We start from the raw sequence: 20747 nt of genomic DNA, 5'->3' as shown, positions 1-20747 counted from the left end.
TTGACATGGTGAGGTTTTAAGGAGTAAGAAATATGTCAATGGTAACTTGACACCCCTCCCTCCTCTGGAAGGGAGGGCCCTCATATGAGTGAAACACAAATTTCACTACTAGTTCGTAGGTTAGGTACTAGGGTTTGCATAAAACTATGAAGTTGAGCTGTTAGTGTCATACATTTCTCAAACAGCTTAAAAAATACTTTCTCGTGATTTTCAGCTATTTCCTAAGGTAAAGGAAGAGAGATCAGAAATGACTCTAAATGTGTATACGTGGTTAACTGATAGCCCTTTCACAAAATATCTCTTCAATACATTTTGAAACACATGAAAATTGAGACTTTTTTTACTTTTTCTTCATTCAACCGCAAACAGAAAACAGAAGAAAACAAATCGGTGACTGCCACTTGTAAAAAAATGCGAGATTTGGAGATGGTTGAAGTGCAAATACCCCTGAAAATAATGAAACCTAATAATTTTTTGCAAAAACATGCATATTTAGAAGGCTGATAACTTTGTAGAAGGTTTGAAAATTCGGAAAAATGTGGGAAAAAGTCAGAACGAGAATTAAGGTTTTTAGTGCCTTTTGAAAGCAAACTTCATATGGGTCGTAATATGTAAGAGATTTGCTGAAGATACTATGCGTCGATCTCAATCAAATGAAGAAGGAAATTTTCTATCTAACTTTTAGGTGCATTGATCACCCATTTTTCTATATCAAAAGATGCGTTGTTTAATAGCCTAAAAAAATATATTAATATACGTTATGGCTTGAATCACTATTCAATTAATCGAACGAAAACGCCAAAATAAAACACTGTGCAATGGTTAAGTTTTCAATGAAAACTATATCCAGAATGATGTTGTTCTACACAGATCTGTGTAAAAGTACTAAACTATTGAATCTACATAGAAAATCAGTTCATACTGACATTTTTTTGATGAAATGTTATATGATGATAAAATCGGGTGAAAAAGGTGATAAAATCGGGGGCAGATAAAATCGAGTACTGATATAATCGGGTGAATACTGTATACCTTAATCAATAGCCAAAGTACCCGAAAACTTCACCTTACCCTAAATACCAGAAAAAAAATCACGAAAATTTATTATTTTTCGACCTCTCAGAGTTCCGAGGTCCTCATTGAAGAAAATGACAAACAAAAATTAAACAAACCAAACGAAAATATGAAATATGTATGATAAAAATTTTAGAGATGTAAACGTGCCAAAAATAAGATTTACCATAAAATAAATCCAAAATAAAGGATAAATACAAAAACACAACAAAATATGTACAAATAAATGAAATGGAATTTTACTGGATGACAAAAATGAAACCAATTTATAAAATTACAGAAAGACAACAAGCTAAAAAGAATGCAAAATGATGCAAATAAAAAGGTAAAATTACAAAACGAATAAAAAGTTAAGAATTCAAATAGATAAAAATGAATCAAAACACTAGAATAGAAATAAAAATTTGAGAAATATATTTAAAACTAGAAAAAAATACAATTAAAAATTGATAGAATTATGAGTAAAAACTTTGAGAAATACAAAATAAAAGTTTAAAGCACAAAAAGAAACGACAACAGCAGACAAAATTTGTTTAACCGAAATTAAATGTAATGAAAAATTTGCCGTGAAAATATATGGAAATGCAGAAAATACAACAACAAAAAAGACAAAATGTGAATAAAGTGAGGAAAAAAACTAAAACCAGAACGCAACACAACACAACTTGGAGTTTAGAAATAGATAACAGCTCAGAATATGGCATGTGGGTCACTCCTGTCAACTGTAAATAGCTCATGTCAAGCACCTTCTCAGATTGGGCTCGAACTTTAGAGAATTTTTCATACAAGATCACCATGCAAAAATTACAGCTTTGGTGACGATTGGACCACCCATCGTTCCCCTTTTTTGATAAAAGTGCAATTTTTCGTCAAAAGCCGTTACAAATTCCCCTTCAAAAATCTTGAAACTTGGAAGGGAAAGAAAAAAAGATCAAGTCGTTTTGTTAACGATACAGTCAGGTTTTTTTTACGCAGTTTTTCTACGAGGTTTTTTTTACGCGGATTTTTGAATTAACGCGTTTTTTTACGCGGATTTTTGAATTAACGCGGGTTTTTACGCGGATTTTCGAATTAACGCGGTTTTTTCACGCGGTTTTTTTTACGAGGTACGTATCCCCCGCGTAAAAAAAACCTGACTTTATTGGTTTTTAAACAGCGTATATGATAAATTTGGCAACAAACAAGTCCAGTGGCAGCGAGAGTGTCATCCAAAGGCAAGCAAAATGATTCATAGTAATAACAAAGTATTATTTTCAACATTCATTTGAGTGCAAGTTACAAACGTCTTATCTTGTATACAAACTTTCATCAAAGACTTTTTTTATCGTCTAGGTGTCATTGTTTTTTCTTTCTCCCCTTGGCTAACTTTGATAAGTTTGGACATAAAAAGAGTTCGAAATTTGTATCAGCCTTATAACCACAAATATTTACATAATACCTACAAACAAACTGGTATATTATTTTTAGAGAAAATTAGTCAAGGACTTTAAATACGATATCGATTTCAAGCGATTTTCAAATTTGAAAATTTCATCGTGCTCCTGGGACAATTTTACACGAGAAATGCTCAGCACCCCGAGAGATCAAAAGCAAAACCCGGGTTACAGAATTTTTAAGAAATAAAATCACATTTTCTCTTGGTTTTTTGTATCTCCGGTCAAAAAATCCAAAAAACTGGTAATTTACAGCGGTTGCCATTTTGCATTCAAAAAATTAAATTGCATTTCCGACAAACGAGCGTATTTTTATTTCAAATTAAACAATTTCATCATGTTTCTAAAATAATTTTACATGAAACCCATATTACTTGCTCAGAGGTGTTATGAGCAAAACTCAAGTTAGAGCCTTTTTTAGAAATGAAGTCAAATTTATTTCGATTTGCTTATAATTTATATTCTTACTATGTTTGATTTTATATATTCTGGATGATGAAATTTGAAGGAAATTTGAAATATATAAAAAAAATTTTCGGATTTGTTAGTTCATTGGATATTCTCATAACACATTGAACTTTGAGAATATTGAAGACAGAGGGTACCTAACCTAAATCAATGACAAACAGTGATTTGGTGCGCTCACATTACTCACTTTTAATACGGGTTGCGTAGTATGAATGTGGGAGAATATTTAAAAAAGTAAGAAAATTTGCTTTCTTTAGCGATGCCGCTTACCGTGCAACGCACGTGCTGTTTGGATGTACCGTTACGTAGTTTAGTCATAGGTCAGTTAGAAAACAACACTCGAGCTGTTGTTTATGGTATGACATGGAAATCGACCTTTTGAATTATCAAAAGTTTTGTCTTTTTGAAAATAAAAAAAATATGAAAATTACAGTTCAATAGTGCAGCAGCCTCCTTCCCAGTACCAGGTATAGTCTTTCAATTCCTTTCTCACAGGCAGATAGGCAAGGTGCATATTACATTTTGGGGTGTCAATTCAATTCATTTGGCCGCATGTCGATAGCTTGCTCCACAAGTACAATTTTGAAACATGACGTACGTAAACTTGTAGCCCTTAAGAAATGCTATAAGTTTAACGTAGAAAGTAATGTTCTAACTCTTATGCCAAAAGTGTGAGCCACTATTCGCGGGGAATATCAAAATTTTCACCGCGAATATTGACTGAGTATGGGCGCTCCAGGCATAAGGGTTGGAGCATTGCACTATTCGGCAAACTTGTAGTACCACTTGGGAACTACAAGTTTGTCTCACATTGTTTCTCTAAATTGTACTTGTGAAGCAAGCTATCGGTTTGCGGCAAAAAGCCCCTTAAAATTGAATATGCAACATTGCAGACAGCCATTAGAAGCAGCCTTCTTTTGCGTTGTCTAAAAAAAACTTTCTCGATGTTCCTTCGTTGAAATAAACTGCTGATACTAGACACCTTGTTTCCCGTGGGAAAAACATCGACGGCCGCATGGTAGCGAAATAAGTAGGTTACAACCGACTTGATTTCGAGCGGTCATTATTATCTTAGCACGTAGAACGACCTTTGCAATATGTCTCTGGCAAAGTTCTTGAAAGTTAACATAGTCTTTGTAATCGCGCTTCGGGAAGTCGTACCTCAAGCCGTCAAATTTTAACTTTTTTGATCGATGAAAAAAAAATGAAATTTCCGATGATCGATTTTTTTATGCTAAATGTCTTAGATATGTATGAATCGTAGAGATCTGGTGCTGTCTCTAATAATTATTCTTCAAAAAATCGACTTTTTAAACGTCAGAAAGTTTAAAATCTGGAAGACTTCCCCTGGAAAGTTTTTTTTTTTAAGAATTTTTTTCTTTTTTTTTTTTAGACAACATCAGGTCAGTTTTGTACATTTCTAAGACACTTGGTTTCAAAAAAATCGATTTCGACAATTTCTTTTTCGCTCAAAAAAGTGAAAAGTGGAGAGAGGACTCCCCCTTGTGGACAGCCTTTTGTAGCTGAGACAGTGATTGAAGTATCTCCAAATGTAGCTGATTTCTCTGCTCGAGAGCATTCAATATCAAGAAAAGCGCATGGCGCCATCCCTTGATACTTTCGCGACTTTTCGGTAAAAGTCACTTTGCCGTGAAGAGCAGTTTCCGTCAATTTACCAGGCTGGTTAGCGTGCTGATCATTGTGTAATGGCGAATCTTTAAGGAACTCATTGCGGATATTACTATCTGCAATTTTCTCCACCAACTTCAGGAATGTAGATGAGAGGTTTATGGGCCTGAAAGTCTTAGGTAGTGTTTTGTCTTTTCTTCCTACCTTCGGTATGAAAATTATTTCGAAGCACCGCTGACGCTGAGGGTGTTTTGACGTAGGACTACGTCTTTGTTTTATATACTAGATTACATTTTGTGAAATTTAAAATAAAACTGGCAAATGTTGCGTCAGATTCCAAACGATTATAGCAAGCGAACGACTTAATGCATCTTAGTCATTAACATGTCGGTGGATAGATTAAATGTGTAACAATTGTTTGATATTATGTTTAACATTGTTGCTTTACTGCTTAATGGTGAAAAAAGGTGAAAAGTTCCAAGGTCAAGCTTTCCCATACCTTTCCCTCGCTATTGGCTTGCTTCCCGAGCACGGATAACAAAAACATGGACGGAATAGATTCCACTGTCTACATATTTTGACTCAACAAAGTGTTTTGTTCCGTTTGTCTTTCTCGAAACTGCGTGGCCACGCCCTCATGACAAAAATCTACGCTGAACTCGATACAGAATACTGCGTGTGGAAAATTTAACTCCAGTTTAGGTCACACAACAGCGAGTGGAGTATAGCTGTTACGCGACATTGAGAAACGAGAGCTGCATACGAGTCAACTTCTAGGCACTGCGGAGCATGTGACCTTTATTTTTCATACGGCAGAAACAGTTACCATCGTACGCTGCAGAATATTTAGCTGGCACAGCTACTGGAGGGCACAGCGGAGAGCAAACTTTATTATGCGCGGTCAAGCAAAATATTCAATGTTACCGGTGGTGCGATCATCAGCGTTCTGTAGTCCAAATTCAAACTGAAGATTATGGAATCGGTTCTTTTCAGAACTATAGATGCTTGAAGATAAGAGTTATGAGAATTTTCACAACTACTACTAGAGTAAAATTTTCATGTATTCATGCATCGTTAGTTTTACAATAACGACCATCAAATATAAACGGTGGTGTTGCCTATGAACAGTTTATCGCAGCATATAATATATACATTTAGTCCTACGTCACCATTTTATACAACGCCTAGGGCTCGGTCTCGATCAACTAGATTAGTTGAGAGAATCCGTTATCGATATTGTTTTCGGCACATTTTGCATGTTGTAGGATGAGTACAACGATACACCGTGCCCCAGTGCTGAGTCGAGAAAATTTTCAGCTCGAAAAGTTCCTCGACCTGATCGGGAATCGAACCCGATATCACAACCGTGTGGGAGAGCTAACCGACCGACATCGCTAACCACAGAACCACGGGGACCAGGGGCTGTAGGGCTGTATATCTTGTAGTATTTTGTCGAGCAAATATAATAAAATCTACTACCGAAATTCAAAGTCAGTGACCTCAACTTCAATAGCTCTACGTCCAATTTATGATCGTCATAATCGCCCCACCAGATCAACAATTGAGCGTCTAGGAGAAGAATTAAGAGATGACGAACCTTACTGAAAAGAAATGTCGAGAGCGGAAAAAAATATGGGGTCGTTTGCTGTCCCTGTCGGTCTACGTTCGTAGCGCTTTTATTGAAAAACCCTTTATGTTCTTCTGTAATCCAATTGTAACCTTTATCTCTAAAGAAACAATGTTTTACCTTTCTTTGTATTGGTAATTTCTATACAAGAACATCGTTCTTGAACACATTTTTCCTTACAGCTTCAGACAAACGTTAAAATATTTTCGACAGAACAAATTCATCCTAGTAACCACAACTACATTTTTTAGGTTCTGTTTCGTTGAGTTCCTGTGTTTTCCGAACAGGTAGATTGTTATTCTTGTGTGATCAGCTGACGTAGTAATGCTGCAAGTTCTTACAATGTTACCAGTTTATTTTACTCGAATGTTTCGATTTTGCTTGAATGTTACTGTGGCCTCTCACTACTCTATTTTTTGATGCCTTGACTATTTTTTATGCGATTTTTAGAATGTCATTTGAAACAACATATCCGGAGATATATATGAAAAACTTAGAAATAAATGTTGCTTAAACCCAGAGAAAATTTGACTTTATTTTTTTAATGACTTCATTCTTGAAAGTTCTGTAATTCGAGTTTCGCTTATAATTCTTCGGGGCGATTAGTTATTTTCCTGTAAAATTTGCCTAGGAACACGATAAAATTATAAAATCGAAAATCAAAATTATATACTCCTTGGCCCGAAAAAAGCAATTACATTTTTCAAGTACAAATTTTTTTCAAGTAGTATAGGCAATACTACCGCAAAAAATGATAGTTTTCTGGATTCCTTGACTAATTTTTGTCTTAATATATAGTTATATATTTGTAACCATTGATAAAGTGAAGATTTTTCTACGAAAAATTGCATTTTTACCAAAAAAATAGGAAAATATCAGTTTAGTGTAAGTACAGCGACAAAAAATATATCAAAATATAGCTAAAAAAATTTAAAAGTAAAGCATGATAGGTATATAAAAACAAACGATGACATATAGAGGTACGAAAATTAAAAATATTTAAAAAATATCTACTAGAAAGGATTAAAAATGTAAAAATGACATACATCATATTATACAGTATAACAAACAACAAAAAAATAAATAAAAAATAAAAAATATATAAAGTAACGAACAAGAAACAAAATTGTAATAATCGAATATGAAAAAAGTGTACAGCAAAAATGGAAACAGGAAAAGAAACATTAAACGAAAGAAACTAGATGAGATATAAACTAAAATGGTAAAAGTAACTGAACAAATTAAATGACAAAAATGTGACATAAATTCGGGAAATGCCAAAATTACAAAAGTTACAGTAATAATTACAAAATAAAATATCAATGAACATTTCAGAAAGGACAGAAATATAAAATTAATTCAAACAAATGCAATTATGTAAATTTTTATAAGAACTACAGATTAGTGCAGAATAAAGGGAACGAGACGAAATGTAAAGAACAATTTGACATAAAAAGTTAAACGGCAAACAAAACAATAGTAAAATATAGACTAAATTACAAAAAAAACGATCAAATGATAAGAGCATAAATAAAAGAAATGAACAGAAATCAAACAGAACAAAATAACAGCATATATAAAAATAATTATTTATTTCCAAGATGAAAAAGTAAAACCGGTCGATAAAGGAAAAAAAAAGAATTGAAAAAGGCTGAAATCGATAATGTCAAGAATTGTAATAATTACAAAATAAAAGAAACCTAAACAAGAAAGATCTCGATAAAAATACAAAACCTAGGGCTTCAAGACAGAAACATTGTGCAACGAAATTCATTGAATAAGCGGATAATATAATATGCAAGTTGATGCCAAAAATTGTGAGATTTAAAGAAGGCATTTGATGTTCTGTAATGTAAAAAATTGTAAAAAATTCTATTGTGTCAGTGAATGTTGGCAGAAGAGCATTTACACCAACAAATAACGACGTACCTCAAGGAAGTCACATAGGTTCGCTGATGTTTTTTAGTAAAAAATATGATGCAGGAAATTTAAGGAATTTGGAAGTTTTTCAAAAAAAAAATTAAATTTCAATAACTCGGGCTCGGGCACTATTATATAGATCAAATAAACTCAACTTTGAATACGACTTTTTAGAAAGCTAATCCAATGGTTCTAATGCTTCAAGAAGAAACTTACCCATTCCTGTCCGTACGAATCGGTCAGATCGTTGACGGCCTTCGAGTCCCAGTGCTTACGGATGCCGAACAGCTTCAGCGGCAAAAATCCATTCTCGGCCATGATGACAAAGTACACGAAGAAACCGGCTGCAGCCTGAATCATACCGATTTGACCGTAGGCCATGGAGATGAGTCTGCGGGGTGCGTGTGTCGTTTATGGAAGAAAAATTTCGGATTCGCAGGAAAGGGAAAATGAACGTTAATTTGTGATTTTTCTTTCTTCACTCGTATAGTTCAAAAAGTGAAGCGTCGATTTCGTGCCACAATCGTGAAAATCGATGGTTCAGTTTTTGTTACTGTTAAAAATTGGTTTTAGTAAAAGACCTTAAACTAGACCATAACCAAAGCAGTACTAAACGAAATTATTGACATAATGTTAGTTCGAAGCGAGCTACATGCAACGGTTAGAGTATACTTTTACCACGAGCTAACTATGGTTTTTATCGTAGGCATGCAAAAGCGAGGTTTCTTTCATATGCAGGATTGCTTGTTGCTATAATCATCGCACGTCATGTGGGATAAAATAGAGAAGGATAGTAGGCCATGAGGTTTCTTTGTCTGACTCTCGAACGGCAACTGGCGAGAGTGAAACAATAGAAAAAGACAAGAGTAAGAAAGACAGAAAGAGAAATATTTATAAAGAGTAAAAAAGGAAGAATACTACAGAAAACCAGAAATGTTTTGAAGAAAAAATCGCGCATGTGCGTATCGATTAATGTAAAAGGAAAACAAAGCACTGAAGAGAGCGAAACAAATCGAGTCGTCTCTTTGCTGCTGTATACTCACATTGTCGAACCAGGGGCGAGAGAATGGTATATGTTTTGGTTGAGAAATAAAGTTCAATTGATAACAATACAAAAACTGCCTTGATGAGAACAAGGGTGGAACGGGGGGAAAACTTTGTGGATGGGAACGCAGAAGGCCCACGGGTAGCATCTATAGGACGGATTGACTGGTTTGGTTATTAATGCGGGAGCAGCGGCATCTAACGGTGGACGTAATATCCAGCTGCCATCTAGCTGTCAACGATAGCAGCTGATCACGTGGATTTGTTTGTGGCTGATTGTGTTGTGTTTTTTAGTTATAAGTTTTCTAGCTGTTCGGATTTACGCTAGGGCATGTACAGAACTCTACTGCGGGGTGTTACTGTAATCTAGGGGTTGTCATCGACAACATTGTCACTGTGTGTAACACTGACATCTAATAGAGAGGTTTTAAAACATGAACGAACAAACATCAAACTACACACTGTAAATGCTGTTTAACTAGCGGTCGTACAATCAAAACATCTAAAGCTGTTCTATTAACTGTTGGAGGTCTGTAGGTGTCGTCTTTTAACTTTGATTTATTACCAAATTCTGTAACCGTGTCGGTGTTTTTGTTTTATTTTAGTAAACTTCATTCCTTCTACGAGTAAGAAAACTAAACAAAACAGCAACTATAACATAAACGTCAAAAGTGTAGAAAAAAGCGTAATATCTAGTACCTAAACAAAACTGTCAAAAAACAAAACAACATCAAATTTTTGAGCTAGTTGTAGGGCGGAGAGACAGATGAAAAAAGAAATATTGGGCAGTCAGAAATAGGGTCAACACTCTAGCTCTTTAGACTGACCAATACACGTTCTAGTACTTGATGGTTTGTTTGGTTTCCTAGGACTAGGGTGGATAGGGTGTGAAGAGGGACACATAATCTAGTACGGTGGTTATTTTCGTGATTTGGGAACAAGAAACGGTTTGCCGGGGTCAAAATCTACGGAACGCAATTTAGACAAGTTGTGCTGATGCTCTGATATCCTGCCTCGGTTTGACACCGTTGACCGATCCGGAGCTCAATGCTGCCCAGATGAGAGAGGGGTAGTACTAGATGGGAGTCAGTTTTTGTTCTGTATTACGATTGCGAACAGTATTGGAAATTGTACGATTTTGAAGTTTACAGTACTAGAGCAGAGATGGTTGTCGGAGGAACAAAGATTAGATAATTTAAAAAAAAACTGTTTAAATATTCCATCGAGATGTTTAGAAAAATCCACAGAAGTTAACGAGTTTTTTTTTTGTTTTGCGAAAATAAGATAAACTGAAAACGAAAAAGGTGTTTGCAAACAGGTGGGGAAACGATCGACGGCGTCGATCGTCTCCTACCGGCACAGAACGTAAACACTACCACAAAAGTTACAAAAGGAAAGCTCTCTTTTGAAGATACAAAGGCAAAAGAGATTTTCCGTGTAGGCGTGTGTGTTTTTTTTTGTGTTCAGTGAAACGAATCGTCAACTAATCAAAACAAAAATATATAAGTAAAAAACAATAAACATTGCATTGAACGTTGGTTTGCAGTAAATTGGAATTTTTGACGTTGGTGTCCTGACCTGCGGTTGACCAAGTTGTCACGGTACGGATCTCTCGGGCGGCGCTTCATAATGTCACTCTCGGGTGCTTCGTAGGCGAGAGAGATGGCCGGTACCTGTGGCGTGTGCGGGTCAATAAAGTCAAAACGCACGCACGCACACACATACGCACACGAGATTAATATTTATTATTTGTTGATGTTCGAGTGTGATGACATTAGCAATTGTCGTAGTAGAAGAGACGCGTGGTGGTGGCAGTAGTAGATTGTTGTTGTAGTTGTTGTTGGTTGACGGTTGAGTGATGATGATGGTAGGTAGTAGAAGTAGTTAGATAAAAAACGACCGAAAGAAAGAAAAAGTGATGTTTTGAAAAGTATTCTACTACAGCGTTCAAAAATCTAATACGATACGGCATAATAGAATCAATCTTTCGTTTCAGTGTATTCAGTACAGTACTCTAAAAGAATTTTCGGCCTAGCAGGCGACGAATGAGGGTGCGGAGAGCGGTCAAAGATTAACAGATTGACGGTGCAGCACAATCGCGAAAGCGCACTCTAGAAGGGGGAAGAGAGAACTAATCCACTATGGCAGTTGGTTTGTGCCCGCGTGGAGATCAAACTAACTGCTTTCTATTCTAGCATTCACGGTGGTTATTCCACCCAACCAAATAACTGACGAATACTGGAAAATATCTATTCTAACCTCAAAAGAAACAAGAGGAAAAAAACTGGTAGGATATATTCTAGTTCAAAAAGGTAATTTGTTTTAAAAATAGTACATAGCCACGGGCCAGCGCTTTTTTGTTTGTTTGTATACAATACTACCGGAAGAGAAGAAAAAATATCGCATGTGTGGAGTATAGTTTTTTTTTGGGTTTCAATCAGCTCCCACGAGGGTTCGTGTGTAAACAGTTAGTATCGGCAAGTGTAGAGGAGAATAAACCTGGATTGTTGTAGGGGAAGCTGGGCTTAACCGAGGGCTACTGAGTTGGTGAGGGATTGTGCAGTGAATAAAGTGACTTTGCATCAGGATGGAACTTAAAAATATGGAATGACAGATGATGGTCGCACTGACAAACGACAAAGTACGTGGACTTACCTTTTCTTACAAGCGTTTAGGGAAGAGGAAGTGAATGTTCGCAAAACACTATTATCGGTGTTTTCTACTCATATGGAGACGAAAAAGAAAAGCCTACTAGACTATACCAACAAGCATTTCTGGATTAACTTTGACTCGACATTGATGAAAGATGGGTGAAAAGAAATAGATGATAGCAATTTAAAGATACTGGAAAAGGCAAAGTTTACACAAGGTTAACACAATAGACACACATACACACAAACAAACGCAACACCCATAAAAGCTAGAGAGTGCCCCTCCCATTGGCAATCGATCCCGGTTGATTCAACCTACTATTGGGTAAAATTGTTCGAGCGTCACGGGAGGAGCGCTACACAAATGACCATGAAGGAAGAACTAAAACTAAACTTCAATCGAATGAGAAAAAGATTGAGGGTAGAGAGCGAATAGAGGAAGCTAGTAGACTACATTGGTTACTAGATAGTCTAGATAGCGAATCAATTAACCTATTGGTATAGAAGATTCGTATATGTGTGAAAAATATATAAAATAGCCAATTATTTATGTAAAACAAATGAATAAAAAGAACTCATGTTGGCACTGTGGGTGTGTTGCTTGATTGCTGATCTGTTGGCTTTGAAGATCAGTAGATCAGAAGTAATTTCCTCATAGAAAGGTGTCTAATTGAAAAAAATCCTTACGAAAAAAAATTACGCACGGGTTGATTCAGATTTGCTTTAGCTTGTAAGGAAAAATTGTATTCAGCACTTGTTTGCAAGCTTTATTAGGACGCGAGAGAACTGTCAAATGGATAAATTGTTGCGATGAAGTTATGCATTGCCGTCTTGCAAATAAATCTTTTGAGGTTCAGTTTTGAATCCCGTCACCAAACAACACACCTTCCTTATTCCAGTACCAACACCAGTAAATATGAAAAAGAAAAAACAAAATCCACCACCCAATCAAAGATGTTTTAGCAACTGCTAAAATACCGAGATTACAACTGAAAATATCGAACCCCAGTACCGAAAAAGATAACCATGTTAAATCGAAAAACATACAGGAAATAAACAAAATAATAAACAGAGACCAGAAAACAAAGAGCAACTGAGAGACGTTAGGGGAGACAGATTACGAAAGACACAGCCCGGTTCGTTTGGTTTGGTTTGCCTACGAAACCTCCTCTGAACCAGAGCGGGGGAAGGTTTTATGGGGTGTTGTTTTTTTTTTTTTTTTTGTTGGGCGTTGTTTGGGGTTTTTACCTTTCATTGACCAATTTATCAGTGAACGGATTTCGGGGCTGACGTTTCATGATATCGGACTCGGCTTCCTCATAGGCTAGCGAAATGGCAGGGACCTGTACGTGTGAGTAGGCAGTGGTGTGTAATTTTTTTAGTTTCAATTTTTTTTTTATTGCTTTTTTCTTTCACTGAATGGCCGAGAGTAATGGGTGATGATATGAAGTTTTTTTTTCTGGTGAGAAGGGGTACGGTTTTTTTTCGCTTTCTTTGCTGGGATTTTTTTTACTAACGTTTATCAAACACATTGATAGCAAACTAAACGCAATGATTGTTTTCTAGCTGAACAGCAGAACAAAGCTTTGTGATAGTTGTAGCGGGAGAGTGTTTCCGCTGTTGCTGGCAGGAGCCAACACGTGTGGAGGTCAAAAATGACGGATGAGTAGATCAAAGATGGCGGCGCGTTTTGGTGAGAAATTAAAATGTTTTTTTTTTGTTTTATATCGTGGAAGTAGGCAGAAATTATGAGAGATAACTCAAACGAAGAAAGTGCAGGAACAGATGACTTGTCGTTTCTCCGAGGTTGGGAAGGAGCTGCTTGTTGGGTATCAGAGTTGGGGTGTATTTTCTCTGTATGTTTGTGTTTGATGTTTCTAGAAGAAAGAGAGAGTGTTTTCCCAAAATGTGGGGCGCTATCTTACAAAAGGGGGTTGATTAGTTTGTATAATGCGCTTCAATACCGGTTAGTTTCGCTTGCGTCAGGGAATATATGTATATTGGCGCCAAACGCATGCACTTTCGAACTGCTGGTAGGTTAATTCCTCGAGCGAAAGTCTATGTAGTCCACCTTAACGCTAGAGGTTAGTGGGCGGTGTCATGGCTTTTCATTCTCGCGAACTTCCGTTTAGTAGCAGGCAAGATGCTAGACGTTTACTGTTTGTGGCACTTGCGCGGCAAACCATGAGGCAATAGGAAAAGAAATAAAAACCTTTCGTTCACGAGTTTGTCGTTGAACGGATCACGTGGCGGCCGTTTCATGATGTCGGATTCGGCGTGCTCGTAGGCCAACGAAATGGCGGGTACCTACACACAGTGGTTGGATATTTAATTTCCGAAAACAGCAATCGAATAATATGTAGCTTAACTTAAGAATGATTCGGGAATAGGTGGGATTGATATCGTAATAATTATTTGATTTCTTACTTTAAATTAAAACAGTTTAGAGAAATAATGTGCTGGAATCTTTAGCAGACAAAAACTACTATCAAGAGAAAAAAGACAAGTAAAATATAAGAAATCCGAAAATAATGACGAAAAAGAAACGACAAAACTGTGTTCTACTACAAGCGGAATTGATTTTCTGATTTGTCTGAGTCTTGCTTCGGGAATTTGCTGTTCCACTGAATTTAGCTTCTGCACAGGAGTACACATTCTAGCGAGAATCTTAGAAATAGCGATACCACGATAGTTACTGCCGTGTAGAGAAAGTAGTTTCTCGAGCAAATTTGGTTTTTATTCATTCTGAGAGGTGCCAATCGTCGATACAAAGGTGGCAGCAAAAAGGATCAAGCTAGTGAGTATTGGAAATAAGTACGTAATAAACATATGGCAGAAGGGTAATATATATCAAGTACGGAAAAGGCAAAATAAGTAAGTTCAACAGACTGGCCAGCGTATCACGAGCTAGCGCAGCGATTGTTTGAATAGACTTTTTTTTGGTCGGTGCCTTTGAGTACCTTTCGTTGACCAGCTTGTCCTTGTAGGGGTCGCGCGGCCGGCGTTTCATAATGTCCGACTCGGACTCTTCGTACGCGAGGGAAATTGCAGGAATCTAACGCGCAATTGTTTTTACCCGAGAAGTCGATGTTGGTTTGTGTTTGTATTCGATTCCCAGTATGTAAGTGTGTGTATTCAAAACAGAAAGGGAAAATTGGTTAGAATTTTCGCATAATCGTTTGCTCACACAGCGGGGAGGCCCTAAGCTAGTAAACGGTTTCTGAAACGACCCTTGAATAACTTACAAAACAGCCTGCTTTATGTGTGTGTGCGACTTCGCCACAACACAGGGAAGATTAAGTCAATAAATGTAACGGGACGAAATTTAACCGCAATGTGTTTTTTTTTCTTGTTTCTTGGAGTCGAAGAAAAAAGACGATGTGAGTGAGGAACATCTGTGCGCGCGGCCTTTAACGGGGGGCTCGCCTTGACTTACCATGTCAGTTCCCAGATCGATGCACAGAATGGTGACGGTGCCGAGCGGGAGCGGAATGTCGCACAGGATGAACGCCAGGAAGGGCGAGATCTCCGGAATGTTCGATGTCAGCGTGTACGCGATCGACTTCTTCAGGTTGTCGAAAATTAGACGGCCCTCCTCAACGCCAGTAACGATGGAAGCAAAGTTGTCGTCCAGCAGGATCATGTCGGCGGCCTGATGGATGATTTTTGGTACAAAAAAATAGAAAACATCAACAGAATTAGAATGCAATCAGAGCTAGCAACATCAACACAGATTAGTAGAGCGCATTTCGTAGTACGAAGTGACGAGAGTGTGTTATTGAGCAACGGAAAAGGGCGGCTCCCGCAACACCCGACCTCAGTTAGTTCGAACAAAGTAGCAAGTGGGAGCTCCAGTTTTGCCAAGTGTAGTACCTATTTACAGTAAAGTTAGTGATCGTTATGATGAATACTTTTAACTACAGGGCAAGTATGGTGGTGCGCATTTTTATTTAACAGTGCTTGCAAGCAAGAGGCGAGGTCGACTGGCGACAAACAGTATTCTAACGTTAGTAACGGTTATCGTACGTAGGAGCCAAGCAGAGGAGCGACTGGTTGAGGGAAGCTTCCCTGCTCGGCCCCGGGCAGAAACTGTGTGTTTGTGTGTTTTCTACTAATGAGCTGCGGCTGGACGGGGACAGAGATCAGGCAGGGAACACTCACCTGTTTGGAAACGTCGGAACCAGCGATACCCATAGCAACACCAATATCGGCCTTCTTGAGGGCAGGTGAATCATTGACACCGTCACCGGTGACGGCAACGATAGCACCCAATCGCTGACAACCTTCTACGATGATCAGCTTCTGCTGCGGCGAGGTACGAGCGAACACAATTTCCGTATGATAACGCAGAATTTCATCAAGCTGTTCCCCGGGAAGATCACGCAGTTCCGAACCATGCACAACGGCGGCCTTAGCCTCACGTGGATTAACCTCCGAAACCGGAATGTTGAGACGCTGAGCAATGTCTTCAACGGTTTCGTTGCCCTCCGAAATAATACCAACCGATTTGGCAATAGCCTTGGCAGTAATTGGGTGATCTCCAGTGACCATGATAACCTTGATACCGGCAGAACGGCACTTAGCGACGGCATCTGGTACTGCGGCACGTGGAGGGTCAATCATGGACATGAGGCCGACGAAGCGCAGGTTCTCGACGGGGAAGTTCACATCGTCCGCGTTGAATTTGTAACCGTGGGGAAATTTGTCCGATGGCAGCATAAAGTCACAGAATCCGAGCACACGTTCTCCAAGACCTCCCAGCTCCAGGTAGGCATTGTTGAAGGCTTCCTTCATCTCCTCGTCCATCAGTTTTTCCTTACCGTTGATGAAGATAGTCGAGCAGCGTTCCAAGATACGTTCGGGGGCACCCTTCATAACCAGCAAATAACGTGGATCGCTGGGGTCCTCCGTTTCATGAATGGAAACCTGGTACTTGTTGGTCGAATTGAACGGAATTTCGCACACCTTCTTGTTGCGCTTACGGATGCTTAAGATATCACCGAGGGCCAGCTCCATACATTTTAGCAAAGCAGCTTCCGAGGCGTCACCGCTTACTTCCTTCTTCAGAATTGGAACACCGTCTTGACCTCCCTTGAATTCGGCGCGATTGCACAGTGAAGCGATTCGGGACAGTGCCTTGAAACCGGGGCTGGTGCGGTCATACTGAACACCGCTCTGGTCCTCAGTGGTATCCGCTTCGATGATCTGATTGTCGAACCACATGTGAGCGACTGTCATACGGTTCTGGGTCAGCGTACCGGTCTTATCCGAGCAGATAGTCGAGGTCGAACCGAGGGTTTCTACGGCTTCCAAATTCTTAACCAGACAGTTCTTCGATGCCATACGCTTGGCAGTCAGGGTCAAACATACGGTGACAGTGGCGAGCAAACCTTCCGGCACGTTAGCGACGATGATACCGATCAGGAAGATAACTGCATCCAGCCAGTGGTAACCGAGGATGAAGGCAATCACGAAGAAGGTTACACCGAGAAACACAGCCACGCCGGTAATGATGTGAATGAAGTGATGGATTTCCTTGGCGATCGGGGTCTCGCCGGTGTCCAGACCGGAAGCGAGACCGGCAATACGTCCCATGACGGTGTGATCGCCGCAGCTGATGACGACACCCTTGGCGGTACCTTCGACGGCGTTGGTCGAGAAGAAGGCCAGATTCTTAGTTTCCAGTGGGTTATCATGGGTGAACTCGGGACCACGCGACTGCGGCTCGGACTCGCCGGTGAGGGACGAATTGTCAACCTGTGTAAGAGAGGGGGAAGAGAAATTAGAAAATTTCGATAAAGATCCGCTTGTCTGTGCCGCGCACCAGTTGTGGTGCATCTGCCCAAACTAAGACCGGGTCATAAATTAGGCGTGATGATTCGTGTGATGATTATCTGTGCCACTGGCTTCTACAGAAAAAGTTTACCCACGCGGCAAGCTGCCGGCTGATAAGGGTGAAAAATATAGCAGCCAACGGATGATTATTGCATTTATGCATTTATCGTTTGATATATAACAGCGTATGTTCAATCCTTCGAGCTCTTTGGCGCTCAGCGAAAGATTTTATTCAAAATTGTAAAGGTGTTATTTTCAACTTTGCCACCTTAATTTTATGAAGGTACACTAACTGTTCGCTAACTGGGCATGCTTTAACTGGGCGCTCGCTAACTCGGACGATTTCCAGTAAAAAAGACAACAAACGTCAATGGTCAAAACGTTCGGGGGGCATGTAAATGGAAAACATCAAAGGATGATACTGCTCCTTGTCGGTTTTGCGATTTACTTTCTAGTTTGGCCTTCTAGTTTGGGATCTAATAGCAACATAAACAGCAACAACACGAACTTTTTGTCTAGCGATCAATTCGAAAATTCAATTTTTGTATGAAATTGTCGCGAAGCAGCGTTAGACTGCTGTTCATCGGAATTCCCCTTCGATGTTTTTTTACGTTTTGAATGGCATCCCAGTCAGCAAGCCGATAGACCATTTTACGAGACGTTTCTGAACTCAATCCATGAATGAAATTTTGACAGAAAGCTCGGAACCGCTGATATAACGCACGTAAAAGCAGCATCAATATCAGCAGAATCCGTGACACCTGTCAGTTCGTAAAATGGTCTATTACGATAACTGGGAAGTGCTTTTTGCCCAGTTGGCGAACAGTTACTGGAATGTATTCTATACATATATGATAATAAAATTTTACACAGGGTGACGAAAAAGTTTTCCAAAATAATTCCCTGATTTTCCCTGATATTCTCTGAAATATAACATTGATTTTCCTGATATTTTTCAGCATTTAGAGTAGAAAAATACAACGTAGATGAACGGAACTCTGATATCCCAATGAAAAAAATACGATCGGATGGTCACGTATTAGATTTCTATGCTGAAAAAGTCCGTTATAGCGCTGAAAAACCGTTGAAAAAAAATTTTGTCTCGTTAAAAAATATTTCTCTGATTGTTTTTCAGTTTTCCTGATATTCTCTGATTTTCCTGATCGAAAATGGAATTCCCTGACATTCCCGGATTGTCCAGGTTTTTCCAAGATTTCGCCAACCTGTTTTTTACAAATAACTGTATAGGTAAAGCTTCATAAGTCTGAATCTTAAATATTTCACATGCATCATCAAATATTGAAATTTTGAAGAATTACAAGATGGCCTTTCGATTCCAAAATCCCAGATTTTGTCATCCCTCAGAAATTATTCTAAAACTTGGGGATTTTTCACGCTGAAAATTTCATAACTTCATGTCGAAAATCTTGAAACTTTCTGAGATCGTGAGCCTTAAACCACATTGATAAAAAAAATTCTCCGATCATTAAATCCTTTAACATCTCAATACAAAAATTGCGGTATTAAAGGTGAAACTCCGTGCTCGAATTTGGCTGGAATTTTGCAGGATAATTTTCTCGAAAATAATAAAAATTACGTGTGCGAAACTTTGATCGGTTGTTTGCACTACTGACGCATGCATAGAGTAGCGATTCGAGCGCTATTTATTAGGTGGAAGCTGAGATTTTCATATTCAAAATCGCCAAGTGGAAAGGAATCTAACCTCAAAATTGTATGGAAAAAAGCCATCGTTTAAAATTGCCGAATTTAGGATTGAAAAAACTCATATTCATAAAATTATAAAATCCTCAATCTCTGAAATGCCAAAGGAATCATGGAGTCAAGAAAATATCATTGAATCCTGAATTTTACACTAAAATATCAAAATTTTAAGTTTCGAAAATCTAATTTTTTAAGGAACTTGATACTAAACAAGTTTTAATTTCCCCCTCATGATCCTGAAACCATAAAATATAAAATTCTAGAAGTACTGAGTGACATAAGTACAAACGAATCGCAAAATTTTGAACCACTAGATACCACTGGTCAATACAGCCTCTGTTGAAGTTGTTGAAGTTTTTCCATAGGCAAACGTAAAATCAGCGAACCCGGCTAGCAAATACTTAGCGGGCTTTTGACACACTTTCGAGCTTCAAAATTCACAGGAACAGTTGAGAAATTGTAATTTTTCAGTTTTTTTCCAGTTTGAGCTCGAGGGTATTTTTTGTCATTTTTGTCGACCAGTGTAATCAAACTACGAAATTTAAAACCTTAACCCTCTAGTGCCCAAGTTAGTTTTCAGACGGACCTCGAAAAAATCACTATCAATCGTTATAAACATTTTCTAAGTTTTGATTAAAGCTTTTTAGAGGTTTACTGAAGACCGTCTAAAGGCGGCACTGGGCACTAGAGGGTTGAAATTTGTAAAATCAAGCAATGGTTAAATTCGAAAATGTTTACCTTCGAAAAAACAAATATGAAAACAGTTGCAATGGCCGAAAAGGTTTATTAATTCTACACATATAAAAACGGAGTTCTGTCTGTCTGTCTGATCCATTTAGACTCCTTGCTCTGGAAAGAAGGGCCCCCATATAAATGAAACACAAATTTTTGCATAACTCGAAAAATTATCAAGCAAATGAAACCAAACGTGGCACGGTCATGTATTAAGAAGCAAGAAATGTATCTGTGGTAGTTTGACACCCCTCTCTGCTCTGGAAGGAAGGGCTCCCATACAAACGAAAAACAAATATCTATAAAACTCGAGATTTATTCGAACAAATAGAACCACATTTGGCGTGTGGAGGCTCACAAGAACAAGAAATATTTCTGCGGTTTCCTAGAAAGGAAGGCTCCCATACAAATGAAACACAAATTTCTGCATAACTTATAAATTAATCAAGTTAATGAAACCAAATTTAGCATGTGGAGGTTTTCGGGGGTGAAAAATGTTTGAAACCCCTCCCTTCCCTGGAAACGGGGGCTTCCATTCACATGAAACACAAATTTTTGCATGACTTCAGGATTAATCAAGCTAATGGAACCAAATTCGGCATGTGAAAATTT

General features: G+C 38.3%; 1 protein-coding gene across 9 annotated transcripts in view; it reads right to left on the bottom strand.

Annotated features, from left to right (window-relative positions):
• LOC129727768 (sodium/potassium-transporting ATPase subunit alpha) overlaps positions 1-20747 on the bottom strand; it is a 182397-nt gene that overhangs the window by 7411 nt on the left and 154239 nt on the right. For 6 of the 9 annotated variants that reach the window (XM_055685989.1, XM_055685915.1, XM_055685955.1 and 3 more), the window contains 4 exons: positions 16008-17603; positions 15283-15498; positions 13095-13189; positions 8368-8542 (listed from right to left, as the gene is read on the bottom strand). In XM_055685989.1, the coding sequence (XP_055541964.1) occupies positions 8368-8542; positions 13095-13189; positions 15283-15498; positions 16008-17603 (2082 nt within the window). Of the gene's footprint in view, positions 1-8367; positions 8543-10773; positions 10869-13094; positions 13190-14058; positions 14154-14806; positions 14902-15282; positions 15499-16007; positions 17604-20747 lie in introns of all 9 variants that reach the window. The other 3 variants (XM_055685945.1, XM_055685926.1, XM_055685936.1) reach the window with 3 other exon arrangements.

This window comes from Wyeomyia smithii, chromosome 1, assembly GCF_029784165.1.
Source record: "Wyeomyia smithii strain HCP4-BCI-WySm-NY-G18 chromosome 1, ASM2978416v1, whole genome shotgun sequence".
NCBI classification, from domain to species: domain Eukaryota; kingdom Metazoa; phylum Arthropoda; class Insecta; order Diptera; family Culicidae; genus Wyeomyia; species Wyeomyia smithii.
This window is presented reverse-complemented; position numbering and strand designations above follow the sequence as displayed.